Raw genomic sequence first — 26,756 nt, forward strand, 5'->3', positions numbered from 1 at the left:
GAAATATTTTCTTACATACTTCATTCCTGCTTCCTTCATGCTCCCTTCCCACATACTGCCCTCCACACATAACATGTATTAAGTGCATATGACAGTAACATTCAGCTCTTTATCAGCTCTTCTAGGTGGATAGATTAAAGTTAATGTGATGATCTAGTGCTAAGGTCATTGAGTCACCCAAGAAAGATGAATTTTTCATGTTTATCAACATCTTATTTAATAATAGCAAGGACAACTTTTTTGCATATTATTTTTTAAAATGCTTATAAAAGGGTATTTTACTTTAAATTATTAATTCTTTAACCAATCTGTAATTAATGTCTTAAACCAGATGACTGAACCTGAAGGTTTTAAAAAAGCAAACTACAGTGAATATGTAGCATGAAATGATAGTAAAATATCAGCATGCTAGTGATTAAACAAAACCTAAATCAGAGCACTTTCCTACATCACTATAGTCATATTGAATAGTGACTATATAAAATGAGAAATTGTCTACATCATATGAATACTATTAATGACAAGCATTTTTTTATTAAAATGGCAAGAATACAAATAGTTTATATCAGTAAAATACAGTAGCATTCAGGCTCTAATACGAACATTACATCAAAGCCTATGGATAGATAAGGTAAGAGATTTAGGAAATTGGGGGAGGAAGGAAACATCACTTATCTTGTCACTCTAGATTACAGACAGCTGCCACAGACAATAAAATAAAATGGCAATTAAATTGATTGCAGTACTTGAAAGAAAACTTATTAAAAATACAGATTTTTAATAAAATCTTACATTCTTGACAGATATATCATCACCTACCTTTCTAAAAGCAGTAGTAGTAAACACAATTGTAGAATATGTATGTTACTTAGTCTCTGAGTGGTACAATATTATAGATTTTAAAACCCTGACAACATTCCTACTTTCTGCTGCTTCAATATCAGATTATGGCATGGAATTTATGTAAGGTTGGTTCCAAAATGGAATATCAGATCCCAGACCAGTATCAGTAAGTTGTACCCATTTTGGCACAGATGTTCCAGCCATGAAAACACAAATCACAAAGAAAAAAAGTTAACCAACCAATTATTTGAGAAACCAAGAAAGGAAAGGAAATCAGTTTTGTAAAAACACTTTTCCCTGTTTTAATAAGCTTCTTTATTTACTCCGGATAGTGAACATAATAGTGTTCAATAGTGAAGTAAGCAGATTTTACACTCACTATCACTGCATGGATAGAAAGAGCCATATACATTTTTGTTTTTATAGGTCATCTCAGATCACTGCAACATGGCACATTAGAACAGAGATTCAGAGACACAAAGTTAATAAATACATTTAACATTGCCAAGCATTTAAAAGATAAATGCACTCATGTAGCAAAAAAAAAAAAAAAAAAAAATCAGTTTGTAACTTTGACCTTTCTCAGGGATTTGAAGAATCATTTCAGGTGTCAGAAATCTCTGTAGCAAAGATTCCTATAAGAGAAAAAATCATGCTGTTTAATATTTTTAATTCAGCTTTTTCAACATGTGTAACAAATTTATTCTAGTAAGTGTATCACTTCAGCAAAACGTAAGATTTTTCTTTGTTTCTATGAAGGAAAACAAAAAATATATACTTTTTCACTCAGTTTTCACAAACTGTGGTACATTCATACCATGGAATACTATTCAACAATAAATAGGAATGAACTATTGATACTTACAGCAGCTTGGATGGATCTCACGGGCATTATGCTGAATGAGAAAAGTCAATCTCAAAAGGTTATCTCAAAACGACAGAATTATAGAGATGGAGAAGAAAGTAGTGTTTCCCAGGAGACAGGGAGATGAAGAAGGGCAGGGCTACAACTATAAATAGGCATAATGAGGGAGTGAATTCTTTGGTGCTGATGGAACAACTTCCCATCTTGATCATAGTTGTGCAGTGTGGGTTGTAAAAAATATATATATACACATACAAACAAATGAGTGCATCTACAAACTAGTGAAATCTGAATAAGGCCTTTAGACTAGTTAATCACATTGTGTAATGTCAATATCCCAGTTTGTAAGATATTCCATTATAGAAGCTGGGGTAAGGATATGTGGGACTGTCTGTAGTATTTTTGCAACTACTTGTGAGACTATAATCATTTTATTTTTATTTTTTAATTACTATTTTTTTGAGACAGAGTCTCACTCTGTCACCCAGGCTGAAGTGCAGTGACACGACCTCAGCTTACTGCAACCTCTGCCCCCCAGGTTCAAGCAAATCTCATGCCTCAGCCTCATGAGTAGCTGGCATTACAGACATGCGCCACCATGCCCAGCTAATGTTTGTATTTTTAGTAGAGATGGGGTTTTGCCACGTTGGCCAGGCTGGTCTCAAACTTCTGGCCTCAAATGATCTTCCCACCTCAGCCTCCCAAAGTTCTGGGATTATAGTCAGGAGCCACTGCGTATGGCCAAGACTATAATCATTAAAAAAAAGTACCTGTGGTACATCTATACTATGGAATACTACTCAGCAGTTAAAAGGAATATGTGACAACTACTAATACATGCAGCAACCCGGATAAATCTGAAATATATTATGCTGGGTGAAAGTCAACCACTAGAGGCTGCATACTGTATGATTCCATTTACGTGACAACCTGGGAAAGGCAAAACTAGAGAGGCAGGAAACAGAGCAGTGGTTAGAGGAAAGTAAATTCAGTGTGATGTCTGTTGTCTAGATAATAGGTGCCGTCAAAGGACACCATTTGAAACTCATAGTAAAAGGTTAAGTGAGAAAAAAGGTGATTAAGGGCATTGTTAATCATATTAATAGAAAGGTAACAACTAAAATAAAATAAACTCTTCATAAAAGCCAAAAGAAATTTGTTAAAAAGCAAAGACTGATCAAATGAAGAAATACAACAAATATCACATAGTACAGAAAGTAATTATAACTATTGATGTGACATAACAGTCATATCAATAATGTAAAAGATTTTAACTTATCTATTTTATTTATACTGTTCTATTCTATTTTTGAGACAGGGTCTCATTCTGTTGCCCAGGCTAGAATGCAGTGGCACGATTATGGCTTACTGCAGCCATGACCCTCCAGGCTCAGTTGATCCTCTCACCTCAGCCTACCAAGTAGCTGGAAATACAGGCACGTGCCACCACATCTGGCTAATTTTTTTTGTGTGTGTATTTTTTGTAGAGATGGGGTTTCACCATTGCCCAGGCTGGTCTCTAACTCCTGGGCTCAAGTGATCTGTCTGCCTCAGTCTCCCAAAGTGCTAGGATTACATGTGTGAGCAACCACGCCCAGTGTAACTCACCTATTTTTTAAAAAGATTTTCAAAATGGCCGGGTGTGGTGGCTCACGCCTGTAATCCTAGCACTTTGGGAGGCTGAGGCGAGTGGATTACCTGAGGTCAGGAGTTTGAGACCAGCCTGGTCAACATGGTGAAACCCTGTCTCTACTAAAAATACAAAAACTAGGCCAGGTGTGGTGGCTCATGCCTGTAATCCCAGCACTTTGGGAGGCCAAGGCAGATGGATCACCTGAGGTCAGGAGTTCGAGACCACCCTGCCCAACATGGCAAAACCCCATCTCTACTAAAAAAAAAATGAGCTGGATGTAGTGATGGACACCTGTAATCTCAGCTACTCAGGGAGGCTGAGGCAGGAGAATCACTTGAACCTGGAAGGTGGAGGTTGCAGGGAGCTGAGATCCTGCCATTGCACTCCAGTCTGGGGGACAAGAGTGAAACTCTGACTTTAAAAAAAAAAAAAAAAAAGGGGGGGAGGGATCGTTCCAAGATGGTCGAATAGGAACAGCTCCGGTCCACAGCTCCCAGTGTAAGCGACACAGAAGACGGGTGATTTCTGCATTTCCAAGTGAGGTACCAGGTTCATCTCACTGGGACTTGTTGGACAGTGGGTGCAGCCCACAGAGTGTGAGCCAAAGCAGGGCGGGGCATCACCTCACATGGGAAGCACTAGGGGTCAGAGAATTCCCTTTCCTAGCGCTTGGGACACTCCCGCCCTAATACTGCGCTTTTTCAATGGTCTTTGCAAACAGCACACCAGGAGATTATATCCCATGCCTGGCTCGGTGGGTCCCACACCCATGGACCCTGCTCACTGCTAGCACAGCAGTCCGAGATCGAACTGCGAGGTGGCAGCAAGGCTGGGAGAGGGCCATCCAACATTGCTGAGGCTTGACTTGGTAAACAAAGCAGCCCGGAAGCTCGAACTGGGTGGAGCCCACCGCAGCTCACTGAGGCCGGCCTACCTCTGTAGACTTCACCTCTGGGGACAGGGCATAGCTGAACAAAAGGCAGCAGAAACTTCTGCAGACTTAAACGTCCCTGTCTGACAGCTTTGAAGAGAGCAGTGGTTCTCCCAGCACGGAGTTTGAGATCTGAGAACGGACAGACTGCCTCCTCAAGTGGGTCCCTGACCCCCTAGTAGCCTAACTGGGGGACACCTCCCAGTAGGGGCAAACTGACACCTCATACAGCCAGGTGCCCATCTGAGATGAAGCTTCCAGAGGAAGGATCAGGAAGCAATATTTGCTGTTCTGCAGACTCTGCTGGTGATGCCCAGGCAAACAGGATCTGGAGTGGACCTCCAGCAAACTCCAACAGACCTGCAGCTGAGGGTCCTGACTGTTAGAAGGAAAACTAACAAACAGAAAGGAATAGCATCAACATCAACAAAAAGGACACCCACACCAAAATCCCATCTGTAGGTCACCAACATCAAAGACCAAAGGTAGATTAAAACCACAAAGATGGGGAGAAACCAGAGCAGAAAAGCTGAAAATACCAAAAATCAGAGCATCTCTTCTCCTCCAAAGGAACACAGCTCCCCACCAGCAATGGAACAAAACTGGACAGAGAATGACTTTAACGAGTTGACAAAAGTAGGCTTCAGAGGATCAGTAATAACTAACTTCTCTGAGCTAAAGGAGGATGTTCGAACCCATCGCAAAGAAGCTAAAAACCTTGGAAAAAGATTAGATGAATGGCTAACTAGAATAAACAGCATAGAGAAGACCTTAAATGACCTGATGGAGCTAAAAACCATGGCACGAAAACTACATGATGCATGCACAAGCTTCAGTAGCCAATTCGATCAACTGGAAGAAAAGGTATCAGTGATTGAAGATCAAATGAATGAAATGAAGCGAGAAGAGAAGTTTAGAGAAAAAACAATAAAAAGAAACGAACAAAGCCTCCAAGAAATATGGGACTATGTGAAAAGACCATATCTATGTCTGATTGGTGTACCTGAAAGTGACGGGGAGAATGGAACCAAGTTGGAAAACACTCTGCAGGATATTATCCAGGAGAACTTCCCCAATCTAGTAAGGCAGGCCAACATTCAGATTCAGGAAATATAGAGAACGCCACAAAGATACTCCTCGAGAAGAGCAACTCCAAGACACATAATTGTCAGATTCACCAAAGTTGAAATGAAGGGAAAATGTTAAGGGCAGCCAGAGAGAAGGGTTGGGTTACCCAAAAGGGGAAGCCCATCAGACTAACAGCTGATCTCTCAGCAGAAACTACAAGCCAGAAGAGAGTGGGGGCCAATATTCAACATTCTCAAAGAAAAGAATTTTCAACCCAGAATTTCATATCCAGCCAAACTAAGCTTCATAAGTGAAGGAGAAATAAAATACTTTACAGACAAGCAAATGCTAAGAGATTTTGTCACCACCAGGCCTGCCCTAAAAGAGCTCCTGAAGGAAGGACTAAACATGGAAAGGAACAACCGGTACCAGCCACTGCAAAAACATGACAAATTGTAAAGACCATCGAGGCTAGGAAGAAACTGCATCAACTAACAAGCAAAATAACCAGCTAACATCATAATGACAGGATCAAATTCACACATAACACTATTAACCTTAAATGTAAATGGGCTAAATGCTCCAATTAAAAGACACAGACTGGCAAGTTAGATAAAGAGTCAAGACCCATCAGTGTGCTGTATTCAGGAGACCCATCTCACATGCAGAGACACACATAGGCTCAAAATAAAGGGATGGAGGAAGGTCTAACAAGCAAATGGAAAACAAACAAAAAAAAAAGCAGGGGTTACAATCCTAGCCTCTGATTAAACAAACTTTTTTTTTTTGTGAGATGGAGTATCGCTCTGTCACCCAGGCTGGAGTGCAGTGGTGCGATCTTGGCTCACTGCAACCTCCACCTCCCAGGTTCAAGCAATTCTCTGCCTCAGCCTCCTGAGTAGCCGAGATTATAGGCAAGTGCCACCATGCTTGGCTAATTTTTGTATTTTTAGTAGAGATGGGGTTTCACCATCTCGGCCAGGCTGGTCTTGAACTCCTGACCTTGGGATCCACCTGCCTCGGCCTCCCAAAGTGCTGGGATTATAGGTGTAAGCCACCGTGCCTGGCCTAAAACAGACTTTAAACCAACAAACATCAAAAGAGACAAAGAAAGCCATTACATAATGGTAAAGGGATCAATTCAACAAGAAGAGCTAACTATCCTAAATATATATGCACTCAATCAATACAGGAGCACCCAGATTCATAAAGCAAGTCCTTAGAGATGTACAAAGAGACTTAGACGTCCACACAATAATAATGGGAGACTTTAACACCCCACTGTCAACATTAGACAGATCAACGAGACAGAAACTTAACAAAGATATCCAGGACTTGAACTCAGCTCTGCACCAAGTGGACCTAATAGACATCTACAGAACACTCTAACCCAAATAAAAAGAATATACATTCTTCTCAGCACCACATCACACTTATTCCAAAATTGACCACATAGTTGGAAGTAAAGCACTCCTTAGCAAATGTAAAAGAACATAAATTATAACAAACTGTCTCTCTGACCATAGTGTAATCAATCAAATTAGAACTCAGGATTAAGAAACTGACTCAGAACTGCACAACTACATGGAAACTGAACAACCTGCTCCTGAATGACTGCTGGGTAAATAAAGAAATGAAGGCAGAAAGATGTTATTTGAAACTAATGAGAACAAAGACACAACATACCAGAATCTCTGGGACACATTCAAAGCAGTGTGTAGAGGGAAATTTATACCATTAAATGCCCACAAGAGAAAGCAGGAAAGATCTAAAATTGACAACGTAACATCACAATTAAAAGAACTAGAGAAGCAAGAGCAAACACATTCAAAAGCTAGCAGAAGACAAGAAATAACTAAGATCAGAGCAGAACTGAAGGAAATAGAGACACAAAAAACCCTTCAAAAAATCAATGAATCCAGGAGCTGGTTTTTTGAAAAGATCAACAAAATTGATAGACCGCTAGCAAGACTAATAAAGAAGAAAAGACAGAAGAATCAAATAGATGCAATAAAAAATGATAAAGGGGACATCACCACTGATCCCACGGAAATGCAAACTACCATGAGAGAATACTATAAACACCTCTATGCAAATAAACTAGAAAATCTAGAAGAAATGGACAAATTCCTGGATACATACACCCTCCCAAGACTAAACCAGGAAGAAGTTGAATCTCTGAATAGACCAATAACAGGCTCTGAAATTGAGGCAATAATTAATAGCTTACCAACAAAAACAAGTCCAACACCAGACAGATTCACAGCCGAACTCTACCAGAGGTACAAAGAGGAGCTGGTACTATTCCTTCTGAAGCTATTCCAATCAATATAAAAAGAGGGAATCCAGACACAATAAAAAATGATAAAGGGGATATAACCACCGATCCCACAGAAATACAAACTACCATCAGAAAATACTACAAACACCTCTACGCAAAGAAACTAGAAAATCTAGAAGAAATGGATAAATTCCTCGACACATACACCCTCCCAAGACTAAACCAGGAAGAAGTTGAATCTCTGAATAGACAAATAACAGGCTCTGAAATTGTGGCAATAATCAATAGCTTACCAACCAAAAAAAGTCCAGGACCAGATGGATTCACAGCTGAATTCTACCAGAGGTACAAGCAGGAGCTGGTACCATTCCTTCTGAAACTATTCCAATCAATAGAAAAAGAGGGAATCCTCCCTAACTCATTTTATGAGGCCAGCATCATCCTGATACCAAAGGCTGGCAGAGACACAACAAAAAAGGAGAATTTTAGACCAATATCCTTGATGAACATTGATGCAAAAATCCTCAATAAAATACTGGCAAACCGAATCCAGCAGCACATCAAAAAGCTTATCCACCATGATCAAGTCGGCTTCATCCCTGGGATGCAAGGCTGGTTCAACATATGAAAATCAATAAATGTAATCCAGCATATAAACAGAACCAAAGACAAAAACCACATGATTATCTCAATAGATGCAGAAATGACAAAATTCAACAGCCCTTCATGCTAAAAACTCTCAATAAATTAGTTATTGATGGGACGTTTCTCAAAATAATAAGAGCTATCTATGACAAACCCACAGCCAATATCATACTGAATGGGCAAAAACTGGAAGCATTACCTTTGAAAACTGGCACGAGACAGGGATGCCCTCTCTCACCACTCCTATTCAACATAGTGTTGGAAGTGCTGGCCAGGGCAATCAGGCAGCAGAAGGAAATAAAGGGTATTCAAATAGGAAAAGAGGAAGTCAAATTGTCCCTGTTTGCAGAAGACATGATTGTATATCTAGAAAACCCCATTGTCTCAGCCCAAAATCTCCTTAAGCTGATAAGCAACTTCAGCAAAGTCTCAGGATACAAAATCAACATGCAAAAATCACAAGCATTCTTATGCACCAATAACAGACAAACAGAGAGCCAAATCAGGAGTGAACTCCCATTCACAATTGCTTCAAAGAAAATAAAATACCTAGGAATCCAACTTACAAGGGATGTGAAGGACCTCTTCAAGGAGAACTACAAACCACTGCTCAATGAAATCAAAGAGGATACAAACAAATGGAAGAACATTCCATGCTCACGGATAGGAAGAATCAATATAGTGAAAATGGCCATACTGCAAGGTAATTTATAGATTTAATGCCATCCCCATCAAGCTACCAATGACTTTCTTCACAGAACTGGAAAAAACTACTTTAAAGTTCATATGGAACCAAAAAAGAGCCTTCATCGCCAAGGCAATCTTAAGCCAAAAGAAGAAAGCTGGAGGCATGACGCCATGTGACTTCAAACTATACTAAAAGGCTACAGTAACCAAAACAGCATGGTACTGGTACCAAAACAGAGATATAGATCAATGGAACAGAACAGAGCCCTCAGAAATAATGCTGCATATCTACAACCATCTGATCTTTGACAAACCTGAGAAAAACAAGAAATGGGGAAAGGATTCCCTATTTAATAAATGGTGCTGGGAAAACTGGCTAGCCATATGTAGAAAGCTGAAACTGGATCCCTTCCTTACACCTCATACAAAAATTAATTCAAGATCGATGAAAGACTTACATGTTTGACCTAAAACCATAAAAACCTTAGAAGAAAACCTAGGCAATACCATTCAGGACATAGGCATGGGCAAGGACTTCATGTCTAAAACACTAAAAGCAATGGTAACAAAAGCCAAAATTGAGAAATGGGATCTAATTAAACTAAAGAGCTTCTGCACAGCAAAAGAAACTACCATCAGAGTGAACAGGCAACCTACAAAATGGGAGAATATTTTCACAACCTACAAATCTGACAAAGGGCTACTATCCAGAATCTACAATGAACTCCAACAAATTTACAAGAAAAAAAACAAACAACCCCATGAAAAAGTGGGCGAAGGATATGAACAGACACTTCTCAAAAGAAGACATTTATGCAGGCAACAGACACATGAAAAAATGCTCATCATCACTGGCCATCAGAGAAATGCAAATCAAAACCACAATTAGATACCATCTCACACCAGTTACAATGGCGATCATTAAAAAGTCAGGAAACAACAGGTGCTGGAGAGGATGTGGAGAAATAGGAACACTTTTACACTGTTGGTGGGACTGTAAACTAGTTCAACCATTGTGGAAGTCAGTGTGGCGATTCCTCAGGGATCTAGAACTAGAAATACCATTTGACCCAGCCATCCCACTACTGGGTATATACCCAAAGGATTATAAATCATGCTGCTATAAAGACACATGCACACGTATGTTTATTCCGGCACTATTCACAATAGGAAAGACTTGGAACCAACCCAAGTGTCCAACAACGATAGACTAGATTAAGAAAATGTGGCACATATACACCATGGAATACTATGCAGCCATAAAAAATGATGAGTTCATGTCCTTTGTAGGGACATGGATGAAACTGGAAACCATCATTCTCAGCAAACTATCGCAAGGACAAAAAACCAAACACCGTATGTTCTCACTCATAGGTGGGAATTGAACAATGAGAACACATGGACACAGGAAGGGGAACATCACACTCCCGGGATTGTTGTGGGGTGGGGGGATGGGGGAGGGATAGCATTTGGAGATATACCTAATGCTAAATGACGAGTTAATGGGTGCAGCACACCAACATGGCACATGTATACATATGTAACAAACCTGCACATTGTGCACATGTACCCTAAAACTTAAAGTATAATAATAATAAAATAAAATAAAAAAAGGAAAAGAGGGAATCCTCCCTAACTCATTTTATGAGGCCAGCGTCATCCTGATACCAAAGCCTGGCAGAGACACAACAAAAAAGGAGAATTTTAGACCAACATCTGTAATGAACATCAGTGAAAATTCCTCAATAAAATACTGGCAAACCAAATCCAGCAGCACATCAAAAAGCTTATCCACCATGATCAAGCGGGCTTCATCGCTGGGATGCAAAACTGTTTCAACATATGCAAAATAAATGTAATCCATCATATAAACAGAACCAAAGACAAAAACCACATGAGTATCTCAATAGATGCAAAAGCCTTTGACAAAATTCCACAGCCGTTTATGCTAAAAACTCTCAATAAACTAGGTATTGATGGAATGTATCTCAAAATAATAAGAGCTATTTGTGACAAACCCACAGCCAATATCATACTGAATGGGAAAAAATTGGAAGCATTCCCTTTGAAGACTGGCACAAGACAGGGATGCCCTCTCTCACCACTCCTATTCAACATAGTGTTGGAAGTTCTGGCCAGGGCAGTCAGGCAGGAGAAAAAAACAAAGGGTATTCAATTAGGAAAAGAGGAAGTCAAATTGTCTCTGTTTGCAGATGACATGATTGTATATTTAGAAAACCCCATTGTCTCAGCCCAAAATCTCCTTAAGCTGATAAGCAACTGCAGCAAAGTCTCAGGGTACAAAACCAATGTACAAAATTCACAAGCATTCCTACACACCAGTAACAGACAGAGAGCCAAATCATGAGTGAACTCCCATTCACAATTGCTTCAAAGAGAATAAAATACTTAGGAATCCAACTTACAAGGGACGTGAAGGACCTCTTCAAGGAGAACTACAAACCACTGCTCAACGAAATAAAAGAGGATACAAACAAATGGAAGAACATTCCATGCTCATGGATAGGAAGAATCAATATCGTGAAAATGGCCATACTGCCCAAGGTAATTTATAGATTTAATGCCATCCCCATCAAGCTACCAATGACTTTCTTCACAGAATTGGAAAAAACTACTTTAAAGTTCATATGGAACCAAAAAGGAGCCCACATTGCCAAGGCAATCCTAAGCCAAAAGAACAGAGCTGGAGGCATCATGCTACCTGACTTCAAACTATACTACAAGGCTACAGTAACCAAAACAGCATGGTACTGGTACCAAAACAGAGATATAGACCAATGGAACAGAACAGAGTCCTCGGAAATAATACCACACATCCACAACCATCTGATCTTTGATAAACCTGAGAAAAACAAGCAATGGGGAAAGGATTCCCTATTTAATAAATGGTGCTGGGAAAACTGGCTAGCCATATGTAGAAAGCTGAAACTGGATCCCTTCCTTACACCTTATACAAAAATTAATTCAAGATGGATTAAAGATTTAAATGTTTGACCTAAAACCATAAGAACCCTAGAAGAAAATCTAGGCAATACCATTCAAGACATAGGCATGGGCAAGGACTTCATGTCTAAAACACGGAAAGCAACGGTAACAAAAGCCAAAATTGACAAATGGGATCTAATTAAACTAAAGAGCTTCTGCACAGCAAAAGAAACTACCATCAGAGTGAACAGGTAACCTACAGAATGGGAGATAATTTTTGCAATCTACCCATCTGACAAAGGGCTAATATCCAGAATCTACAAAGAACTTCAACAAATTTACAAGAAAAAAACAAACAACCCCATCAAAAAGTGGGCGAAGGATATGAACAGACACTTCTCAAAAGAAGACATTTATGCAGCCAACAGACACATGAAAAAATGCTCATCATCACTGGCCATCAGAGAAATGCAAATCAAAACCGCAATGATATACCATCTCACACCAGATAGAATGGCGATCATTAAAAAGTCAGGAAACAACAGGTACTGCAGAGGATGTGGAGAAATAGGGACACTTTTACACTGTTGGTGGGAGTGTAAACTAGTTCAACCATTGTAGAAGACAGCGTGGCAGTTCCTCAAGGATCTAGAACTAGAAATACCATTTGACCCAGCGATCCCATTACTGGGTATATACCCAAAGGATTATAAATCATGCTATTACAAAGACACATGCACACGTATGTTTATTGTGGCACTATTCACAATAGCAAAGACTTGGAACCAACCCAAATGTCCATCAATGATAGACTGGATTAAGAAAACGGGGCACATATACACCATGGAATACTATGCAGCCATAAAAAATGATGAGCTCATGTCCTTTGTAGCGACATGGGTGAAGCTGGAAACCATCATTCTGAGCCAACTATCACAAGGACAGAAAACCAAACACCACATGTTCTCATTCATAGGTGGGAACTGAACAACGAGAACACTTGGACACAGGAAGGGGAGCATCACACACTGGGGCCTGTTGTAGGGTGGGAGGCGGGAGGAGGGATAGCATCAGGAGGAATACCTAATGTAAATGACGAGTTAATGGTTGCAGCACAGCAACATGGCACATGTATACATATGTAAGAAACCTGCACATTGTGCACATGCACCCTAGAACTTAGAGTATAATAATAAATAATAAAAAAGGGTGTAAATTTCTCAAAAAAATTCACAATGACTCATAAAGCAAAACTCAAGAGGAGGAGCCAAGATGGCCGAATAGGAACAGCTCCGGTCTACAGCTCCCAGCGCGAGTGACGCAGAAGACGGGTGATTTCTGCATTTCCATCTGAGGTACCGTGTTCATCTCACTAGGGAGTGCCAGACAGTGGGCGCAGGTCAGTGGGTGAGTGCACCGTGCGCCAGCCGAAGCAGGGGCGAGGCATTGCCTCACTCGGGAAGCGCAAGGGGTCAGGGAGTTCCCCTTCCAGGGGTGACAGACGCACCTGGAAAATCGGGCCACTCCCACCCGAATACTGTGCGTTTCCGACGGGCTTAGGAACCGGTGCCCCAGGAGAGTATAGCCCGCACCTGGCTCAGAGGGTCCTACGCCCACGGAGTCTCGCTGATTGCTAGCACAGCTGTCTGAGATCAAACAGCAAGTCGGCAGCGAGGCTGGGGGAGGGGCGCCCGCCATTGCCCAGGCTCGCTTAGGTAAACAAAGCAGCCTGGAAGCTTGAACTGGGTGGAGCCCACCACAGCTGAAGGAGGCCTGCCTGCCTCTGTAGGCTCCACCTCTGGGGGCAGGGCACAGACAAACAAAAAGACAGCAGTAACCTCTGCAGACTTAAATGTCCCTGTCTGACAGCTGTGAGGAGAGCAGTGGTTCTCCCAGCACGAAGCTGGAGATCTGAGAACCGGCTGACTGCCTCCTCAAGTGGGTTACTGACCCCTGACCCCCGAGCAGCCTAACTGGGAGGCACCCCCCAGCAGGGGCAGACTGACACCTCACACGGCCGGCCAGGTACTCCAACAGACCTGCAGCTGAGGGTTCTGTCTGTTAGAAGGAAAACTAACAGAAAGGACATCCACACCAAAAACCCATCTGTACATCACCATCATCAAAGACCAAAAGTAGATAAAACCACAAAGATGGGGAAAAAACAGAGCAGAAAAACTGGAAACTCTAAAAAGCAGAGTACCTCTCCTCCTCCAAAGGAACGCAGTTCCTCACCAGCAACGGAACAAAGCTGGACGGAGAATGACTTTGACGAGCTGAGAGAAGAAGGCTTCAGACGATCAAATTACTCCGAGCTACGGGAGGATATTCAAACCAAAGGCAAAGAAGTTGAAAACTTTGAAAAAAATTTAGAAGAATGTATAACTAGAATAACCAATACAGAGAAGTGCTTAAAGGAGCTGATGGAGCTGAAAACCAAGGCTCGAGAACTACGTGAAGAATGCAGAAGCCTCAGGAGCCGATGCGATCAAATGGAAGAAAGGGTATCAGCCCTGGAAGATGAAATGAATGAAATGAAGCGAGAAGGGAAGTTTAGAGAAAAAAGAATAAAAAGAAACGAGCAAAGCCTCCAAGAAATGTGGGACTATGTGAAAAGACCAAATCTACGTCTGATTGGTGTACCTGAAAGTGACGGGGAGAATGGAAACAAGTTGGAAAACACTCTGCAGGATATTATCCAGGAGAACTTCCCCAATCTAGCAAGGCAGGCCAACATTCAGATTCAGGAAATACAGAGAACGCCACAAAGATACTCCTCGAGAAGAGCAACTCCAAGACACATAATTGTCAGATTCACCAAAGTTGAAATGAAGAAAAAAATGTTAAGGGCAGCCAGAGAGAAAGGTCGGGTTACCATCAAAGGGAAGCCCATCAGACTAACAGCGGATCTCTCGGCAGAAACCCTACAAGCCAGAAGAGAGTGGGGGCCAATATTCAACATTCTTAAAGAAAAGAATTTTCAACCCAGAATTTCATATCCTGCTAAACTAAGCTTCATAAGTGAAGGAGAAATAAAATACTTTACAGACAAGCAAATGCTGAGAGATTTTGTCACCACCAGGCCTGCCCTAAAAGAGCTCCTGAAGGAAGCGCTAAACATGGAAAGGCACAACCGGTACCAGCCACTGCAAAATCATACCGAAATGTAAAGACCATCGAGACTAGGAAGAGACTGCATCAACTAACGAGAAAAATATCCAGCTAACATCATAATGACAGGATCAGATTCACACATAACAATATTAACTTTAAATGTAAATGGACTAAATGCTCCAATTAAAAGACACAGACTGGCAAATTGGATAAAGACTCAAGACCCATCAGTGTGCTGTATTCAGGAAACCCATCTCACGTGCAGAGACACACATAGGCTCAAAATAAAAGGATGGAGGAAGATCTACCAAGCAAACGGAAAACAAAAAAAGGCAGGGGTTGCAATCCTAGTCTCTGATAAAACAGACTTTAAACCAACAAAGATCAAAAGAGACAAAGAAGGCCATTACATAATGGTAAAGGGATTAATTCAACAAGAAGAGCTAACTATCCTAAATATATATGCACCCAATACAGGAGCACCCAGATTCATAAAGCAAGTCCTGAGTGACCTACAAAGAGACTTAGACTCCCACACATTAATAATGGGAGACTTTAACACCCCACTGTCAACATTAGACAGATCAACGAGACAGAAAGTCAACAAGGATACCCAGGAATTGAACTCAGCTCTGCACCAAGCGGACCTAATAGACATCTACAGAACTCTCCACCCCAAATCAACAGAATATACATTTTTTTCAGCACCACACCATACCTATTCCAAAATTGACCATATACTTGGAAGTAAAGCTCTCCTCAATAAATGTAAAAGAACAGAAATTGTAACAAACTGTCTCTCAGATCACAGTGCAATCAAGCTGGAACTCAGGATTAAGAATCTCACTCAAAACCGCTCAACTACGTGGAAACTGAACAACCTGCTCCTGAATGACTACTGGGTACATAACGAAATGAAGGCAGAAATAAAGATGTTCTTTGAAACCAACGAGAACCAAGACACAACATACCAGAATCTCTGGGATGCATTCAAAGCAGTGTGTAGAGGGAAATTTATAGCACTAAATGCCCACAAGAGAAAGCAGGAAAGATCCAAAATTGACACCCTAACATCACAATTAAAAGAACTAGAAAAGCAAGAGGAAACACATTCAAAAGCTAGCAGAAGGCAAGAAATAACTAAAATCAGAGCAGAACTGAAGGAAATAGAGACACAAAAAACCCTTCAAAAAATAAATGAATCCAGGAGCTGGTTTTTTGAAAGGATCAACAAAATTGATAGACCGCTAGCAAGATTAATAAAGAAAAAAAGAGAGAAGAATCAAATAGATGCAATAAAAAATGATAAAGGGGATATCACCACCGATCCCACAGAAATACAAACTACCATCAGAGAATATTACAAACACCTCTATGCAAATAAACTAGAAAATCTAGAAGAAATGGATAAATTCCTCAACACATACACTCTCCCAAGACTAAACCAGGAAGAAGTTGAATCTCTGAATAGACCAATAACAGGAGCTGAAATTGTGGCAATAATCAATAGCTTACCAACCAAAAAAAGTCCAGGACCAGATGGGTTCACAGCCGAATTCTACCAGAGGTACAAGGAGGAGCTGGTACCATTCCTTCTGAAACTATTCCAATCAATAGAAAAAGAGGGAATCCTCCCTAACTCATTTTATGAGGCCAGCATCATCCTGATACCAAAGCCTGGCAGAGACACAACAAAAAAAGAGAATTTTAGACCAATATCCTTGATGAACATTGATGCAAAAATCCTCAATAAGGTACTGGCAAACAGAATCCAGCAGCACATCAAAAAGCTTATCCACCATGATCAAGTGGGCTTCATCCCTGGGATGCAAGGCTGGTTCAATATACGCAAATCAATAAATGTAATCCAGCATATAAACAGAACCAAAGACAAAAACCACATGATTATCTCAATAGATGCAGAAAAGGCCTTTGACAAAATTCAACAACCCTTCATGCTAAAAACTCTCAATAAATTAGGAATTGATGGGATGTATCTCAAAATAATAAGAGCTATTTATGACAAACCCACAGCCAATATCGTACTGAATGGGCAAAAACTGGAAGCATTCCCTTTGAAAACTGGCACAAGACAGGGATGCCCTCTCTCGCCACTTCTATTCAACATAGTGTTGGAAGTTCTGGCCAGGGCAATTAGGCAGGCGAAGGAAATAAAGGGTATTCAATTAGGAAAAGAGGAAGTCAAATTGTCCTTGTTTGCAGATGACATGATAGTATATCTAGAAAACCCCATTGTCTCAGCCCAAAATCTCCTTAAGCTGATAAGCAACTTCAGCAAAGTCTCAGGATACAAAATCAATGTGCAAAAATCACAAGCATTCTTATACATCAATAACAGACAAACAGAGAGCCAAATCATGAGTGAACTCCCATTCACAATTGCTTCAAAGAGAATAAAATACCTAGGAATCCAACTTACAAGGGATGTGAAAGACCTCTTCAAGGAGAACTACAAACCACTGCTCAAGGAAATAAAAGAGGATACAAACAAATGGAAGAACATTCCATGCTCATGGGTAGGAAGAATCAATATCATGAAAATGGCCATCCTTCCCAAGGTAATTTACAGATTCAATGCCATCCCCATCAAGCTACCAATGACTTTCTTCACAGAATTGGAAAAAACTACTTTAAAGTTCATATGGAACCAAAAAAGAGCCCGCATCGCCAAGTCAATCCTAAGCCAAAAGAACAAAGCTGGAGGCATCACACTACCTGACTTCAAACTATACTACAAGGCTACAGTAACCAAAACAGCATGGTACTGGTACCAAAACAGAGATATAGATCAATGGAACAGAACAGAGCCGTCAGAAATAATGCCACATATCTACAAGTATCTGATCTTTGACAAACCTGACAAAAACAAGAAATGGGGAAAGGATTCCCTATTTAATAAATGGTGCTGGGAAAACTGGCTAGCCATATGTAGAAAGCTGAAACTGGATCCCTTCCTTACACCTTATACAAAAATCAATTCAAGATGGATTAAAGACTTAAATGTTAGACCTAAAACCATAAAAACCCTAGAAGAAAACCTAGGCATTACCATTCAGGACATAGGCATGGGCAAGGACTTCATGTCTAAAACACCAAAAGCAATGGCAACAAAAGCCAAAATTCACAAATGGGATCTAATTAAACTAAAGAGCTTCTGCACAGCAAAGGAAACTACCATCAGAGTGAACAGGCAACCTACAAAATGGGAGAAAATTTTCGCAACCTACTCATCTGACAAAGGGCTAATATCCAGAATCTACAATGAACTCCAACAAATTTACAAGAAAAAAACAAACAACCCCATCAAAAAGTGGGCGAAGGACATGAACAGACACTTCTCAAAAGAAGACATTTATGCAGCCAAAAAACACATGAAAAAATGCTCACCATCACTGGCCATCAGAGAAATGCAAATAAAAACCACAATGAGATACCATCTCACACCAGTTAGAATGGCAATCATTAAAAAGTCAGGAAACAACAGGTGCTGGAGAGGATGTGGAGAAATAGGAACACTTTTACACTGTTGGTGGGACTGTAAACTAGTTCAACCCTTGTGGAAGTCAGTGTGGCGATTCCTCAGGGATCTAGAACTACAAATTCCATTCGACCCAGCCATCCCATTACTGGGTATATACCCAAAGGACTATAAATCATGCTGCTATAAAGACACATGCACACGTATGTTTATTGCCGCATTATTCACAATAGCAAAGACTTGGAACCAAGCCAAATGTCCAACAATGATAGACTGGATTAAGAAAATGTGGCACATATACACCATGGAATACTATGCAGCCATAAAAAATGATGAGTTCACGTCCTTTGTAGGGACATGGATGAAACTGGAAATCATCATTCTCAGTAAACTATCGCAAGAACAAAAAACCAAACACCGCATATTCTCACTCATAGGTGGGAATTGAACAATGAGAACACATGGACACAGGAAGGGGAACATCACACTTCGGGGACTGTTGTGGGGTGGGGGGAGAGGAGAGGGATAGCATTGGGAGATATACCTAATGCTAGATGACAAGTTGGTGGGTGCAGCGCACCAGCATGGCACATGTATACATATGTAACTTACCTGCACATTGCGCACATGTACCATAAAACCTTAAGTATAATAATGATAATAATAATAATAATAAAAGAAAAAAAAAATAAAAAAAAAAAATAAAGCAAAACTCAAATCCATACTGTATATAAGAGATACACTTAAAATGCAGTTACTCAGAAAAGTTAAAAATAAAAATATTTACCATGTAAGTAGAAACAACAAGAAAATAGGAGTGGCAACTCTAATACCAGACAAAGTAGAGTCCAGCAAAAGAAAAAAATCTAAATGCATCAGAAAAGGACACTTCATAAAAGCCACATTCCATGATGAAGAATGACAGTTCAGAATATCAATGCAACAAATAAAACAGCAAACCACCTATATAAAGCAAAATTTAGAGGATATGGAAAAAGAAATTAAAACATACTAATAATAGGAGACTTTAGAATACCACTCTTGATTTAAAACAGGTCAGATGAACAAATATTAAACAATGATATAAAAGATCTGCAAAAAATGAAAAAGTGGAGGTATTTACACCACAGAAATTGACAAGTGCTACAGATCAGGGCCTCCCCCTCCTCTCCTTTGGAAAGCCAGTTTACCAGCACGCCACTGAGCTATCCCTATAGAATTAAAAATACCACATAGCCTCTATAATTAAATAGTGTGGGACTGCACATGAATAGGCAGATCAATGGAATAGAAATAGAAAGTCCAAAAAGAGATATGAATGACTGGGACAAAGAGTCTTTTAAATCAATGATCTTGCAACTGGATAGTCGGTTGGAAAAATAAAATTAGATCCATTTCTCAAACCATACATAAAATAAACTCCAAATGAATAAGATATCTAAATGTAAAAAGTAAAACTATACAAGTACTAAAAGAAAACATTCCTCTACTATCTGGGGAGAGAGAAAGATTTGCTAACTATGAATAGAAATCCAGATGCATTAAAGGAAAAGGTTTAAAATCTGACTACACAAAAATAAAAACTCTTTATAGAGAAAAAGGCAATACAGTAAGATTAAAAGACAAATGACAAAAATGTGAGAAAATATTTGTAGCATATATCACCAATAAAGAGATAATTTCTGAAATGTACTAAAAATTTTTTTAACAAAAAGATCTAAAGTCCATTAGAAAAATAGGCGAAGAAATGAATAGCTAATTCCCAAAAAGAGATATAATAATAGCCCTTAAACCTATGAAAAGATATTCAACTTCACTCACAATAAGATCAATGCAAATTAAAGCTACACTGAAATACCATTTCTCATCCACCACAGTGGCACAAATTCAAAAGCTTGACAGTGTGTTCTATTAGTGACGCTGTGGGGAAACAGTACTTTCACACATTGCTGAAGGGACTGCAAAATGGACGGGAATGTGGCACTGTCTAACAAAACTACATGTGTATTTACCCATTGACCCAGCAATCCCACTTCTAGGAATTTATTCTGAAGATACTGCAACAACATGAAAATATATATGTACAAGATTATTCATTACAGCCTTGTTTGTAATTGCAAATTATTGGAAACTACCTAAATGTCCAAGTTTAGGAGGTGGGTTGCATAACTATGGTACATCCATACACTGGAGTAGTGTGCACCTGAAAAAAAGGAATAAGGAGAATCTATATGAATCAATATGGAGAGATTTCCAGGTGATAGTGTTAAGTGAGAAAAGCAAAGTGCAAAGAAGCATGCTACTTTTTGCATAAACAAAGAAAGATATGTATCTGTGTATCATTAGCACAAAACCACAAAGAAAGGGGGTGGAGGCATGGCTGATGGGATGGAAGGCATAAAGAGAAAGTGACACTTCTCTTAGTATTATTTTTTGCAGAGTGTTGACCTTTAAAAGCATGCTAATCTACATATTCAAAAATAAAATTAAGTTGAGGAAAAAACTAGGAAGTGGAAATATGAAAAATGAAAGCAAATTGAAACAAATGAATCCAATGTTACTTACAATGAATACCATGACCAAAATAAAAGATGGAAAAAAATTAATCCAAATAAGTTACAAACTCAGTATTTAACTATATGCTCTTAAGACTTGGGCAAGGTAGCGTACAGGCATAAGAAGGAAGAACTGCAAACAGATTCTGAACTTTTAAAAAGTTGGCCTGTTCAGGAGATCGAGACCATCCTGGCTAACATGGTGAAAACCCCGTCTCTACTAAAAATACAAAAAATTAGCCGGGCATTGTGGCGGGTGCCTGTAGTCCCAGCTACTCAGGAGGCTGAGGCAGGAGAATGGCGTGAACCCGGGAGGCGGAGCTTGCAGTGAGCCGACATCGCGCCACTGCACTCCAGCCTGGGTGACAGAGCGAGACTCTGTCTCAAAAAAAAAAAAAAAAAAAGTTGGCCTGTTTATTGTGGTGACATCGGTGAAGAAATTTTGAAACTATTGTAAATGTATTCTGGGATTGAGCAAATTAGTAACTACATTGATATTGTTGAGTAAACATGTTAATGTTGAGCCAAGGTTCTCACTGTGGAAGAAAGAACATATATATAAGTAATGGAAGAAAGCAAGGATGAAACCTGTGGGCATGGTTTGGAGTTTTGGTTATATTTTTAAATGAGCCTCTGTGAGTGTGTGTGCAAGTGTGTGTGTCTGTGAAGAAACATGCAAGCATGTGAGCACATGAGCCACCACATGTGTACATAAGAAAACAAATGGGGTAAAATTTTTTAAATAGTGAGTATGGGTAAAGGGCATGTAGATGTTCTTTGTATTCTTATTTTTGGAACTTTTTGAAAGTTTGAAATTGTTTCCAAATAAAAAGTTTTTATGAAATTTGTGATACATAGAAATATATCTAAAATATTTTCCTCTGAAAAACAAGCTGATTACTTTCCTAGAACGTATAAATTTTGTGGTGCTATAATAACCAATGTTTTGTAATTAAATGAAAGAAGTTAATGTTGTAGAAATAAAAAGGAAATCAAACTCTTAAAATACAATTTATGGGGCAGGTGGAATATGGCAGAAAGGAGACAGGACTAATGTGCAGCTCCCACATGGAAGGACAGAACAGTGTTAGAGACTCATACTGTGATCTTTTGCTCCAAGATTCACTGTAGGAATATACCAGGAAAACCAAAAGAATTCACATATCCTTCGAAAGAAGTGGCATGCTGCTGCCAATTCCATGAAACAGGTGAAAAACTGAGTTCCCAAAGTGTGAGACGGAAGAAAACCTACCTTCGAACACGTCCCCACTGGGGAATCTAAAAATCCACATCACGGGAGAAAAATTTAACCTTATCTAGAGATGAAAGGGATTTATGGAGTCACGTAAAGTATAAAAGTAGAAGTAGCAGCAGGAAGTGCCTTGCAAGCACTCTCAGTCTCCAGCTAGAGCCCAGGGAAGCCAGCAATGACTATCTCACAGGTGTCCTTGGGAAGGCAGCCAGCAGAATTGGGGAGGGGTCACAGAGTGAAGGAAGCTCCCAACTGAAATTGGTAGTGGTTTTGACTGGGCACAAATTTTCTTGAGCAGAGTCCAGGGGGCGAGTGGAAGCTGCTGCAGATAGGAGCCGGGGCAAGAATAGCCAGACAGGGAAGGGCCAGCTTCAAATGTTGTGCTTGCTTTTTCAGTGGGGTAGCTCATGGCCTGGGGCAAAATCTGAACAAGGCACTGCAGGAGTGAGGCTGGCCTTGCCAACTACATGGGAGCTGGGCGAGGCCTCTTGCTACTGGCTATTCCCCACTTCTCTGGCAAACTGTAGATACAGCAGAGGTGGCCAAGATCCCCTCTATAACATAAGCCCATTGGCCTGAGAACCATACCCCCATCCCCCAAGGTGGCTGTGGCAAGCCCTGCCCAAGGAGAGTCTGAGCCCAGACCTACCTAACCATGCCCCGACCTAAAGTGATGCATCACTTTCCTGTCACCTTTACTAGAGCAGGTACTGGTATCCATGCTGTTGCCAGGCTATAGTACAGTGGTGTAATCTCTGCTCACTGCAACCTCCGACACCCGGGTTCAAGTGATTCTCCTGTCTCAGCCTCCCAGGTAGCTGGGATTACAGGCATGTGCCACCCACCTCGCTAATTTTTGTATTTTCAGTAGAGACGGGATTTCACCATGTTGGCCAGGCTGGTCTTGAACTCCTGACTTCAAGTGATCTGCCCACCTCGGCCTCCCAAAGTGCTGGGATTACAGGCATTAGCCACCATGCCCGGCCGAAGAGAGGTCTTTAGAATTGGCCCAATCAGACAAAGACAAAAAAGAATTTTAAAAAATGAACAAATCCTCCAAGAAATTTGGGATTATGTTAAATGGCCAAACCTAAGAATAACTGGTGTTCCTGAGGAAGAAGAGAAATCTAAAAGTTTAGAAAACTTATTTGAGGGAATAATTGAGGAAAGCCTCCCTGACCTTGCTAGACCTCCTCCCTGACCTCTAAATGTGCCTCTGCGAGTGTGTGTGTGTGTCTGTGAAGAAACATGCAAGCATGTAAGCACATGAGCCACCACATGTGTATATAAGAAAACAAATGGGGTAAAATTTTTAAAATCATGAGTATGGGTAAAGGGTTTGGAGATCTAGACCTCCAAACACAAGAAGCTCAAAGAACACCTTGGAAATTCATTGCAAAAAGATCATCACCCAGGCACACAGTCATCAGGATACCCAAAGTCAAGACAAAGGAAAGAATCTTAAGACCTGTGAGACAAAAGCATCAAGATAAACTATAAAGGAAAACCTATCACATTAACACCAGATTTCTCAGCAGAAACCCTACAAGCCAGAAGGGGTTGGGGTCCCATCTTTAGCCTTATGAAACAAAATAATTGTCAGCCAAAAATTTTGTATCCAGCAAAACTAAGCTACATAATGAAGGAAAGATAAAGTCATTTTCAGACATGCTGAGAGAATTTGCCGCTACTAAACCAGCACTACAAGAACTGTTTAAAGGAGTTCTAAATCTTGAAACAAAACCTCAAAATACATCAAAATAGAAGTTCCTTATGACATAAATCTCACAGAGCCCATAAAACAATAACACAGTGGGGGAAAAAAACACCAAAACAAGGTATTAAGGCAACAACTAATGTGATGAATAGAACAGTACCTAACATCTTAATACTGATGTTGAATGTAAAGAGCTTAAATAGTCACTTAAAAGATATGGAATGGCAGAATGGATAAAAATTCACTGACTAAGTATCTGCTATCTTCAAGAGACTCACCTAACACATAAGGGCTCACATAAACTTAAGGTTAAGGGGTGGAAAAAGATATTCCACGCAAATGGAAAGTGAGCAAGAGTAGCTATTCTTACATCAGACAAAACAGACTTTAAAGCAACATCAGTAAAAAAAGAAAAAGACGGACATTATATAATGATAAAAGGAATAGTCCAAAAGGAAAATACTGCAATTCTAAATATATATGCACCTAATACTGGAGCTCCCAAATTTAGAAAACAATTACTATTAGACCTAGGAAATGAGATGCACAGCAACACAATAATAGTGGGAGACTTCAGTACTCCACTGACAGCACTAGACAGGTCATCAATACAGAAAGTCAAAGAAACAATGAACTTAAACTATACCCTAGAACAAACGGACTTAACAGGTATTTACAGAACATTCTACCCAACAACTGCAGAATATAAATTCTTTTCTTCAGCACATGGAACAATCTCCAAGATTGAACATATGATAGCACACAAAACAAGTCTCAATAAATTTAAGAAAATCAGATTTATATCAAGTATCTTCTTTTTAAATTTATTTTTGTAATTTTTTTGTCTCATTTTCATTCAGTTCTGCTCTGATCTTTGTTATTTCTTTTCTTCTGCTGGGTTTAGGTTTGGTTTGTTCTTGTTTCTCTAGTTCCTTCAGGTGTGACCTTAGAGTGTCTATTTGTGCTCTTTCAAACTTTCTGATGTAGGCACTAAATGCTATGAACTTTTCTCTTAGTACTACTTTTGGTGTATCCCAGAGGTTTTGATAAGTTGTGTTTCACTACTATCTCTCAGTTCAAAGAAGTTTTTAATTTCCATCTTGATTTCATTGTTGACCCAAAGATCATTTAAGATCAGATGATGATGATGATGATGATGATGATGATATTTATTATTAATTTTTTTGAGATGGAATCTTGCTCTGTTGCTCAGGCTGGAGTGCTGTGGTGCAATCTCGGCTTACTGCAAGCTCCACCCCCTGGGTTCACGCCATTCTCCTGCCTCAGCCTCCCGAGTGGCTGGGACTACAGGTGCCCGCTACCATGCCCGGCTAATTTTTTGTATTTTTAGTAGAGACGGGTTTTACTGTGTTAGCCAGGATGGTCTCAATCTCCTGATGTTGTGATCTGCCCGCCTCAGCCCCGCAAAGTGCTGGGATTACAGGCATGAGCCACAACGCCCAGCCTGAAGTATCTTCTTAAACCACAGTGGAATACAACTGGAAATTACCTCAAAACTATAAAAATACATGGACATTAAATAATCTGCTCTTGAGGCAGGGTGCGGGGGCTCATGCCTGTAATCCCAGCATTTTGGGAGGTGAAGACAGGCGGATCACTGGAGGTCAGGAGTTCAAAATCAGCCTGGCCAACATGGTGAAACCCTGTCTCTACTAAAAATACAAAAATTAAGGCTGGGCGCAGTGCCTCATGCCTGTAATCCCACCACTTTGGGAGACTGAGGCAGGCAGATCACCTGAGGTCAGGAGTTCAAGACCAGCCTGGCCAATATGGTGAAACCCTGACTCTACTAAAAACACACAAAAAAATTAGCCAGGCATGGTAGCGGACATCTGTAATCTCAGCTACTTGGGAGTCTGAGGCACAAGAATCGCTTGAACCTGGGAGGTGGAAGTTGCAGTGAACCGAGATTGTGTCATTGCACTCCAGCCTGGGCAACAGAGCGAGACTCTGCCTCAAAAAAAAAAAAAAAAAACATAAATATAAAAATAAGCCGGGCATTGTGGCGCATGCCTGTATTCCTAGCTACTTGGGTGGCTGAGGCAGGAGAACTGCTTGAACCTGGGGAGCAGAGGTGGCAGTGAGCCGAGATCATGCCACTGCACTCCAGCCTGAGCAACAGAGAAAGATTCCATCTCAAAAAAATTAATAATAGTTATCATCATCATCATCATCTGATCTTGAGTGATCTTTGGGTCAACAATGAAATCAAGATGGAAATTAAAAACTTCTTTGAACTGAGAGATAATAGTGAAACAACTTATCAAAACCTCTGGGATACACCAAAAGTAGTACTAAGAGAAAAGTTCATAGCATTTAGTGCCTACATCAGAAAGTTTGAAAGAGCACAAATAGACACTCTAAGGTCACACCTGAAGGAACTAGAGAAACAAGAACAAACCAAACCTAAACCCAGCAGAAGAAAAGAAATAACAAAGATCAGAGCAGAACTAAATGAAAATGAGACAAAAAAATTACAAAAGATAAATCAAACAAAAAGCTGGTTCTTTGAAAAGATAAACAAAATTGATAGACCACTAGCGAGATTAACCAAGAAAAGAAGAGAGAAGATCCAAATTAGCTCAATGAGAAATGAAACAGGAGATATTACAACCAATACCACAGAAATACAATTCGAGGCTACTATGAACACCTTTACACACACAAACTAGAAAATCTAGAGGAGATGGATAAATTCC

The 26,756-nt window shown here is 40.1% G+C and overlaps 1 protein-coding gene across 19 annotated transcripts in view; it reads right to left on the bottom strand.

Moving 5' to 3' along the window:
• Nucleotides 1-509: 509 nt before the first annotated feature.
• The window catches only part of TSGA10 (testis specific 10), a 169,443-nt gene continuing 143,196 nt past the window's right edge, over nt 510-26,756 (bottom strand). For all 19 annotated transcript variants that reach the window (XM_024242280.2, XM_063713356.1, XM_024242282.2 and 16 more), the window contains one exon: nt 510-1,478. In XM_024242280.2, the coding sequence (XP_024098048.1) occupies nt 1,454-1,478 (25 nt within the window). In that variant the 3' untranslated portion in view covers nt 510-1,453. The remainder of the gene's footprint in view (nt 1,479-26,756) is intronic.

This window comes from Pongo abelii, chromosome 12, assembly GCF_028885655.2.
Source record: "Pongo abelii isolate AG06213 chromosome 12, NHGRI_mPonAbe1-v2.0_pri, whole genome shotgun sequence".
Taxonomy (NCBI): domain Eukaryota; kingdom Metazoa; phylum Chordata; class Mammalia; order Primates; family Hominidae; genus Pongo; species Pongo abelii.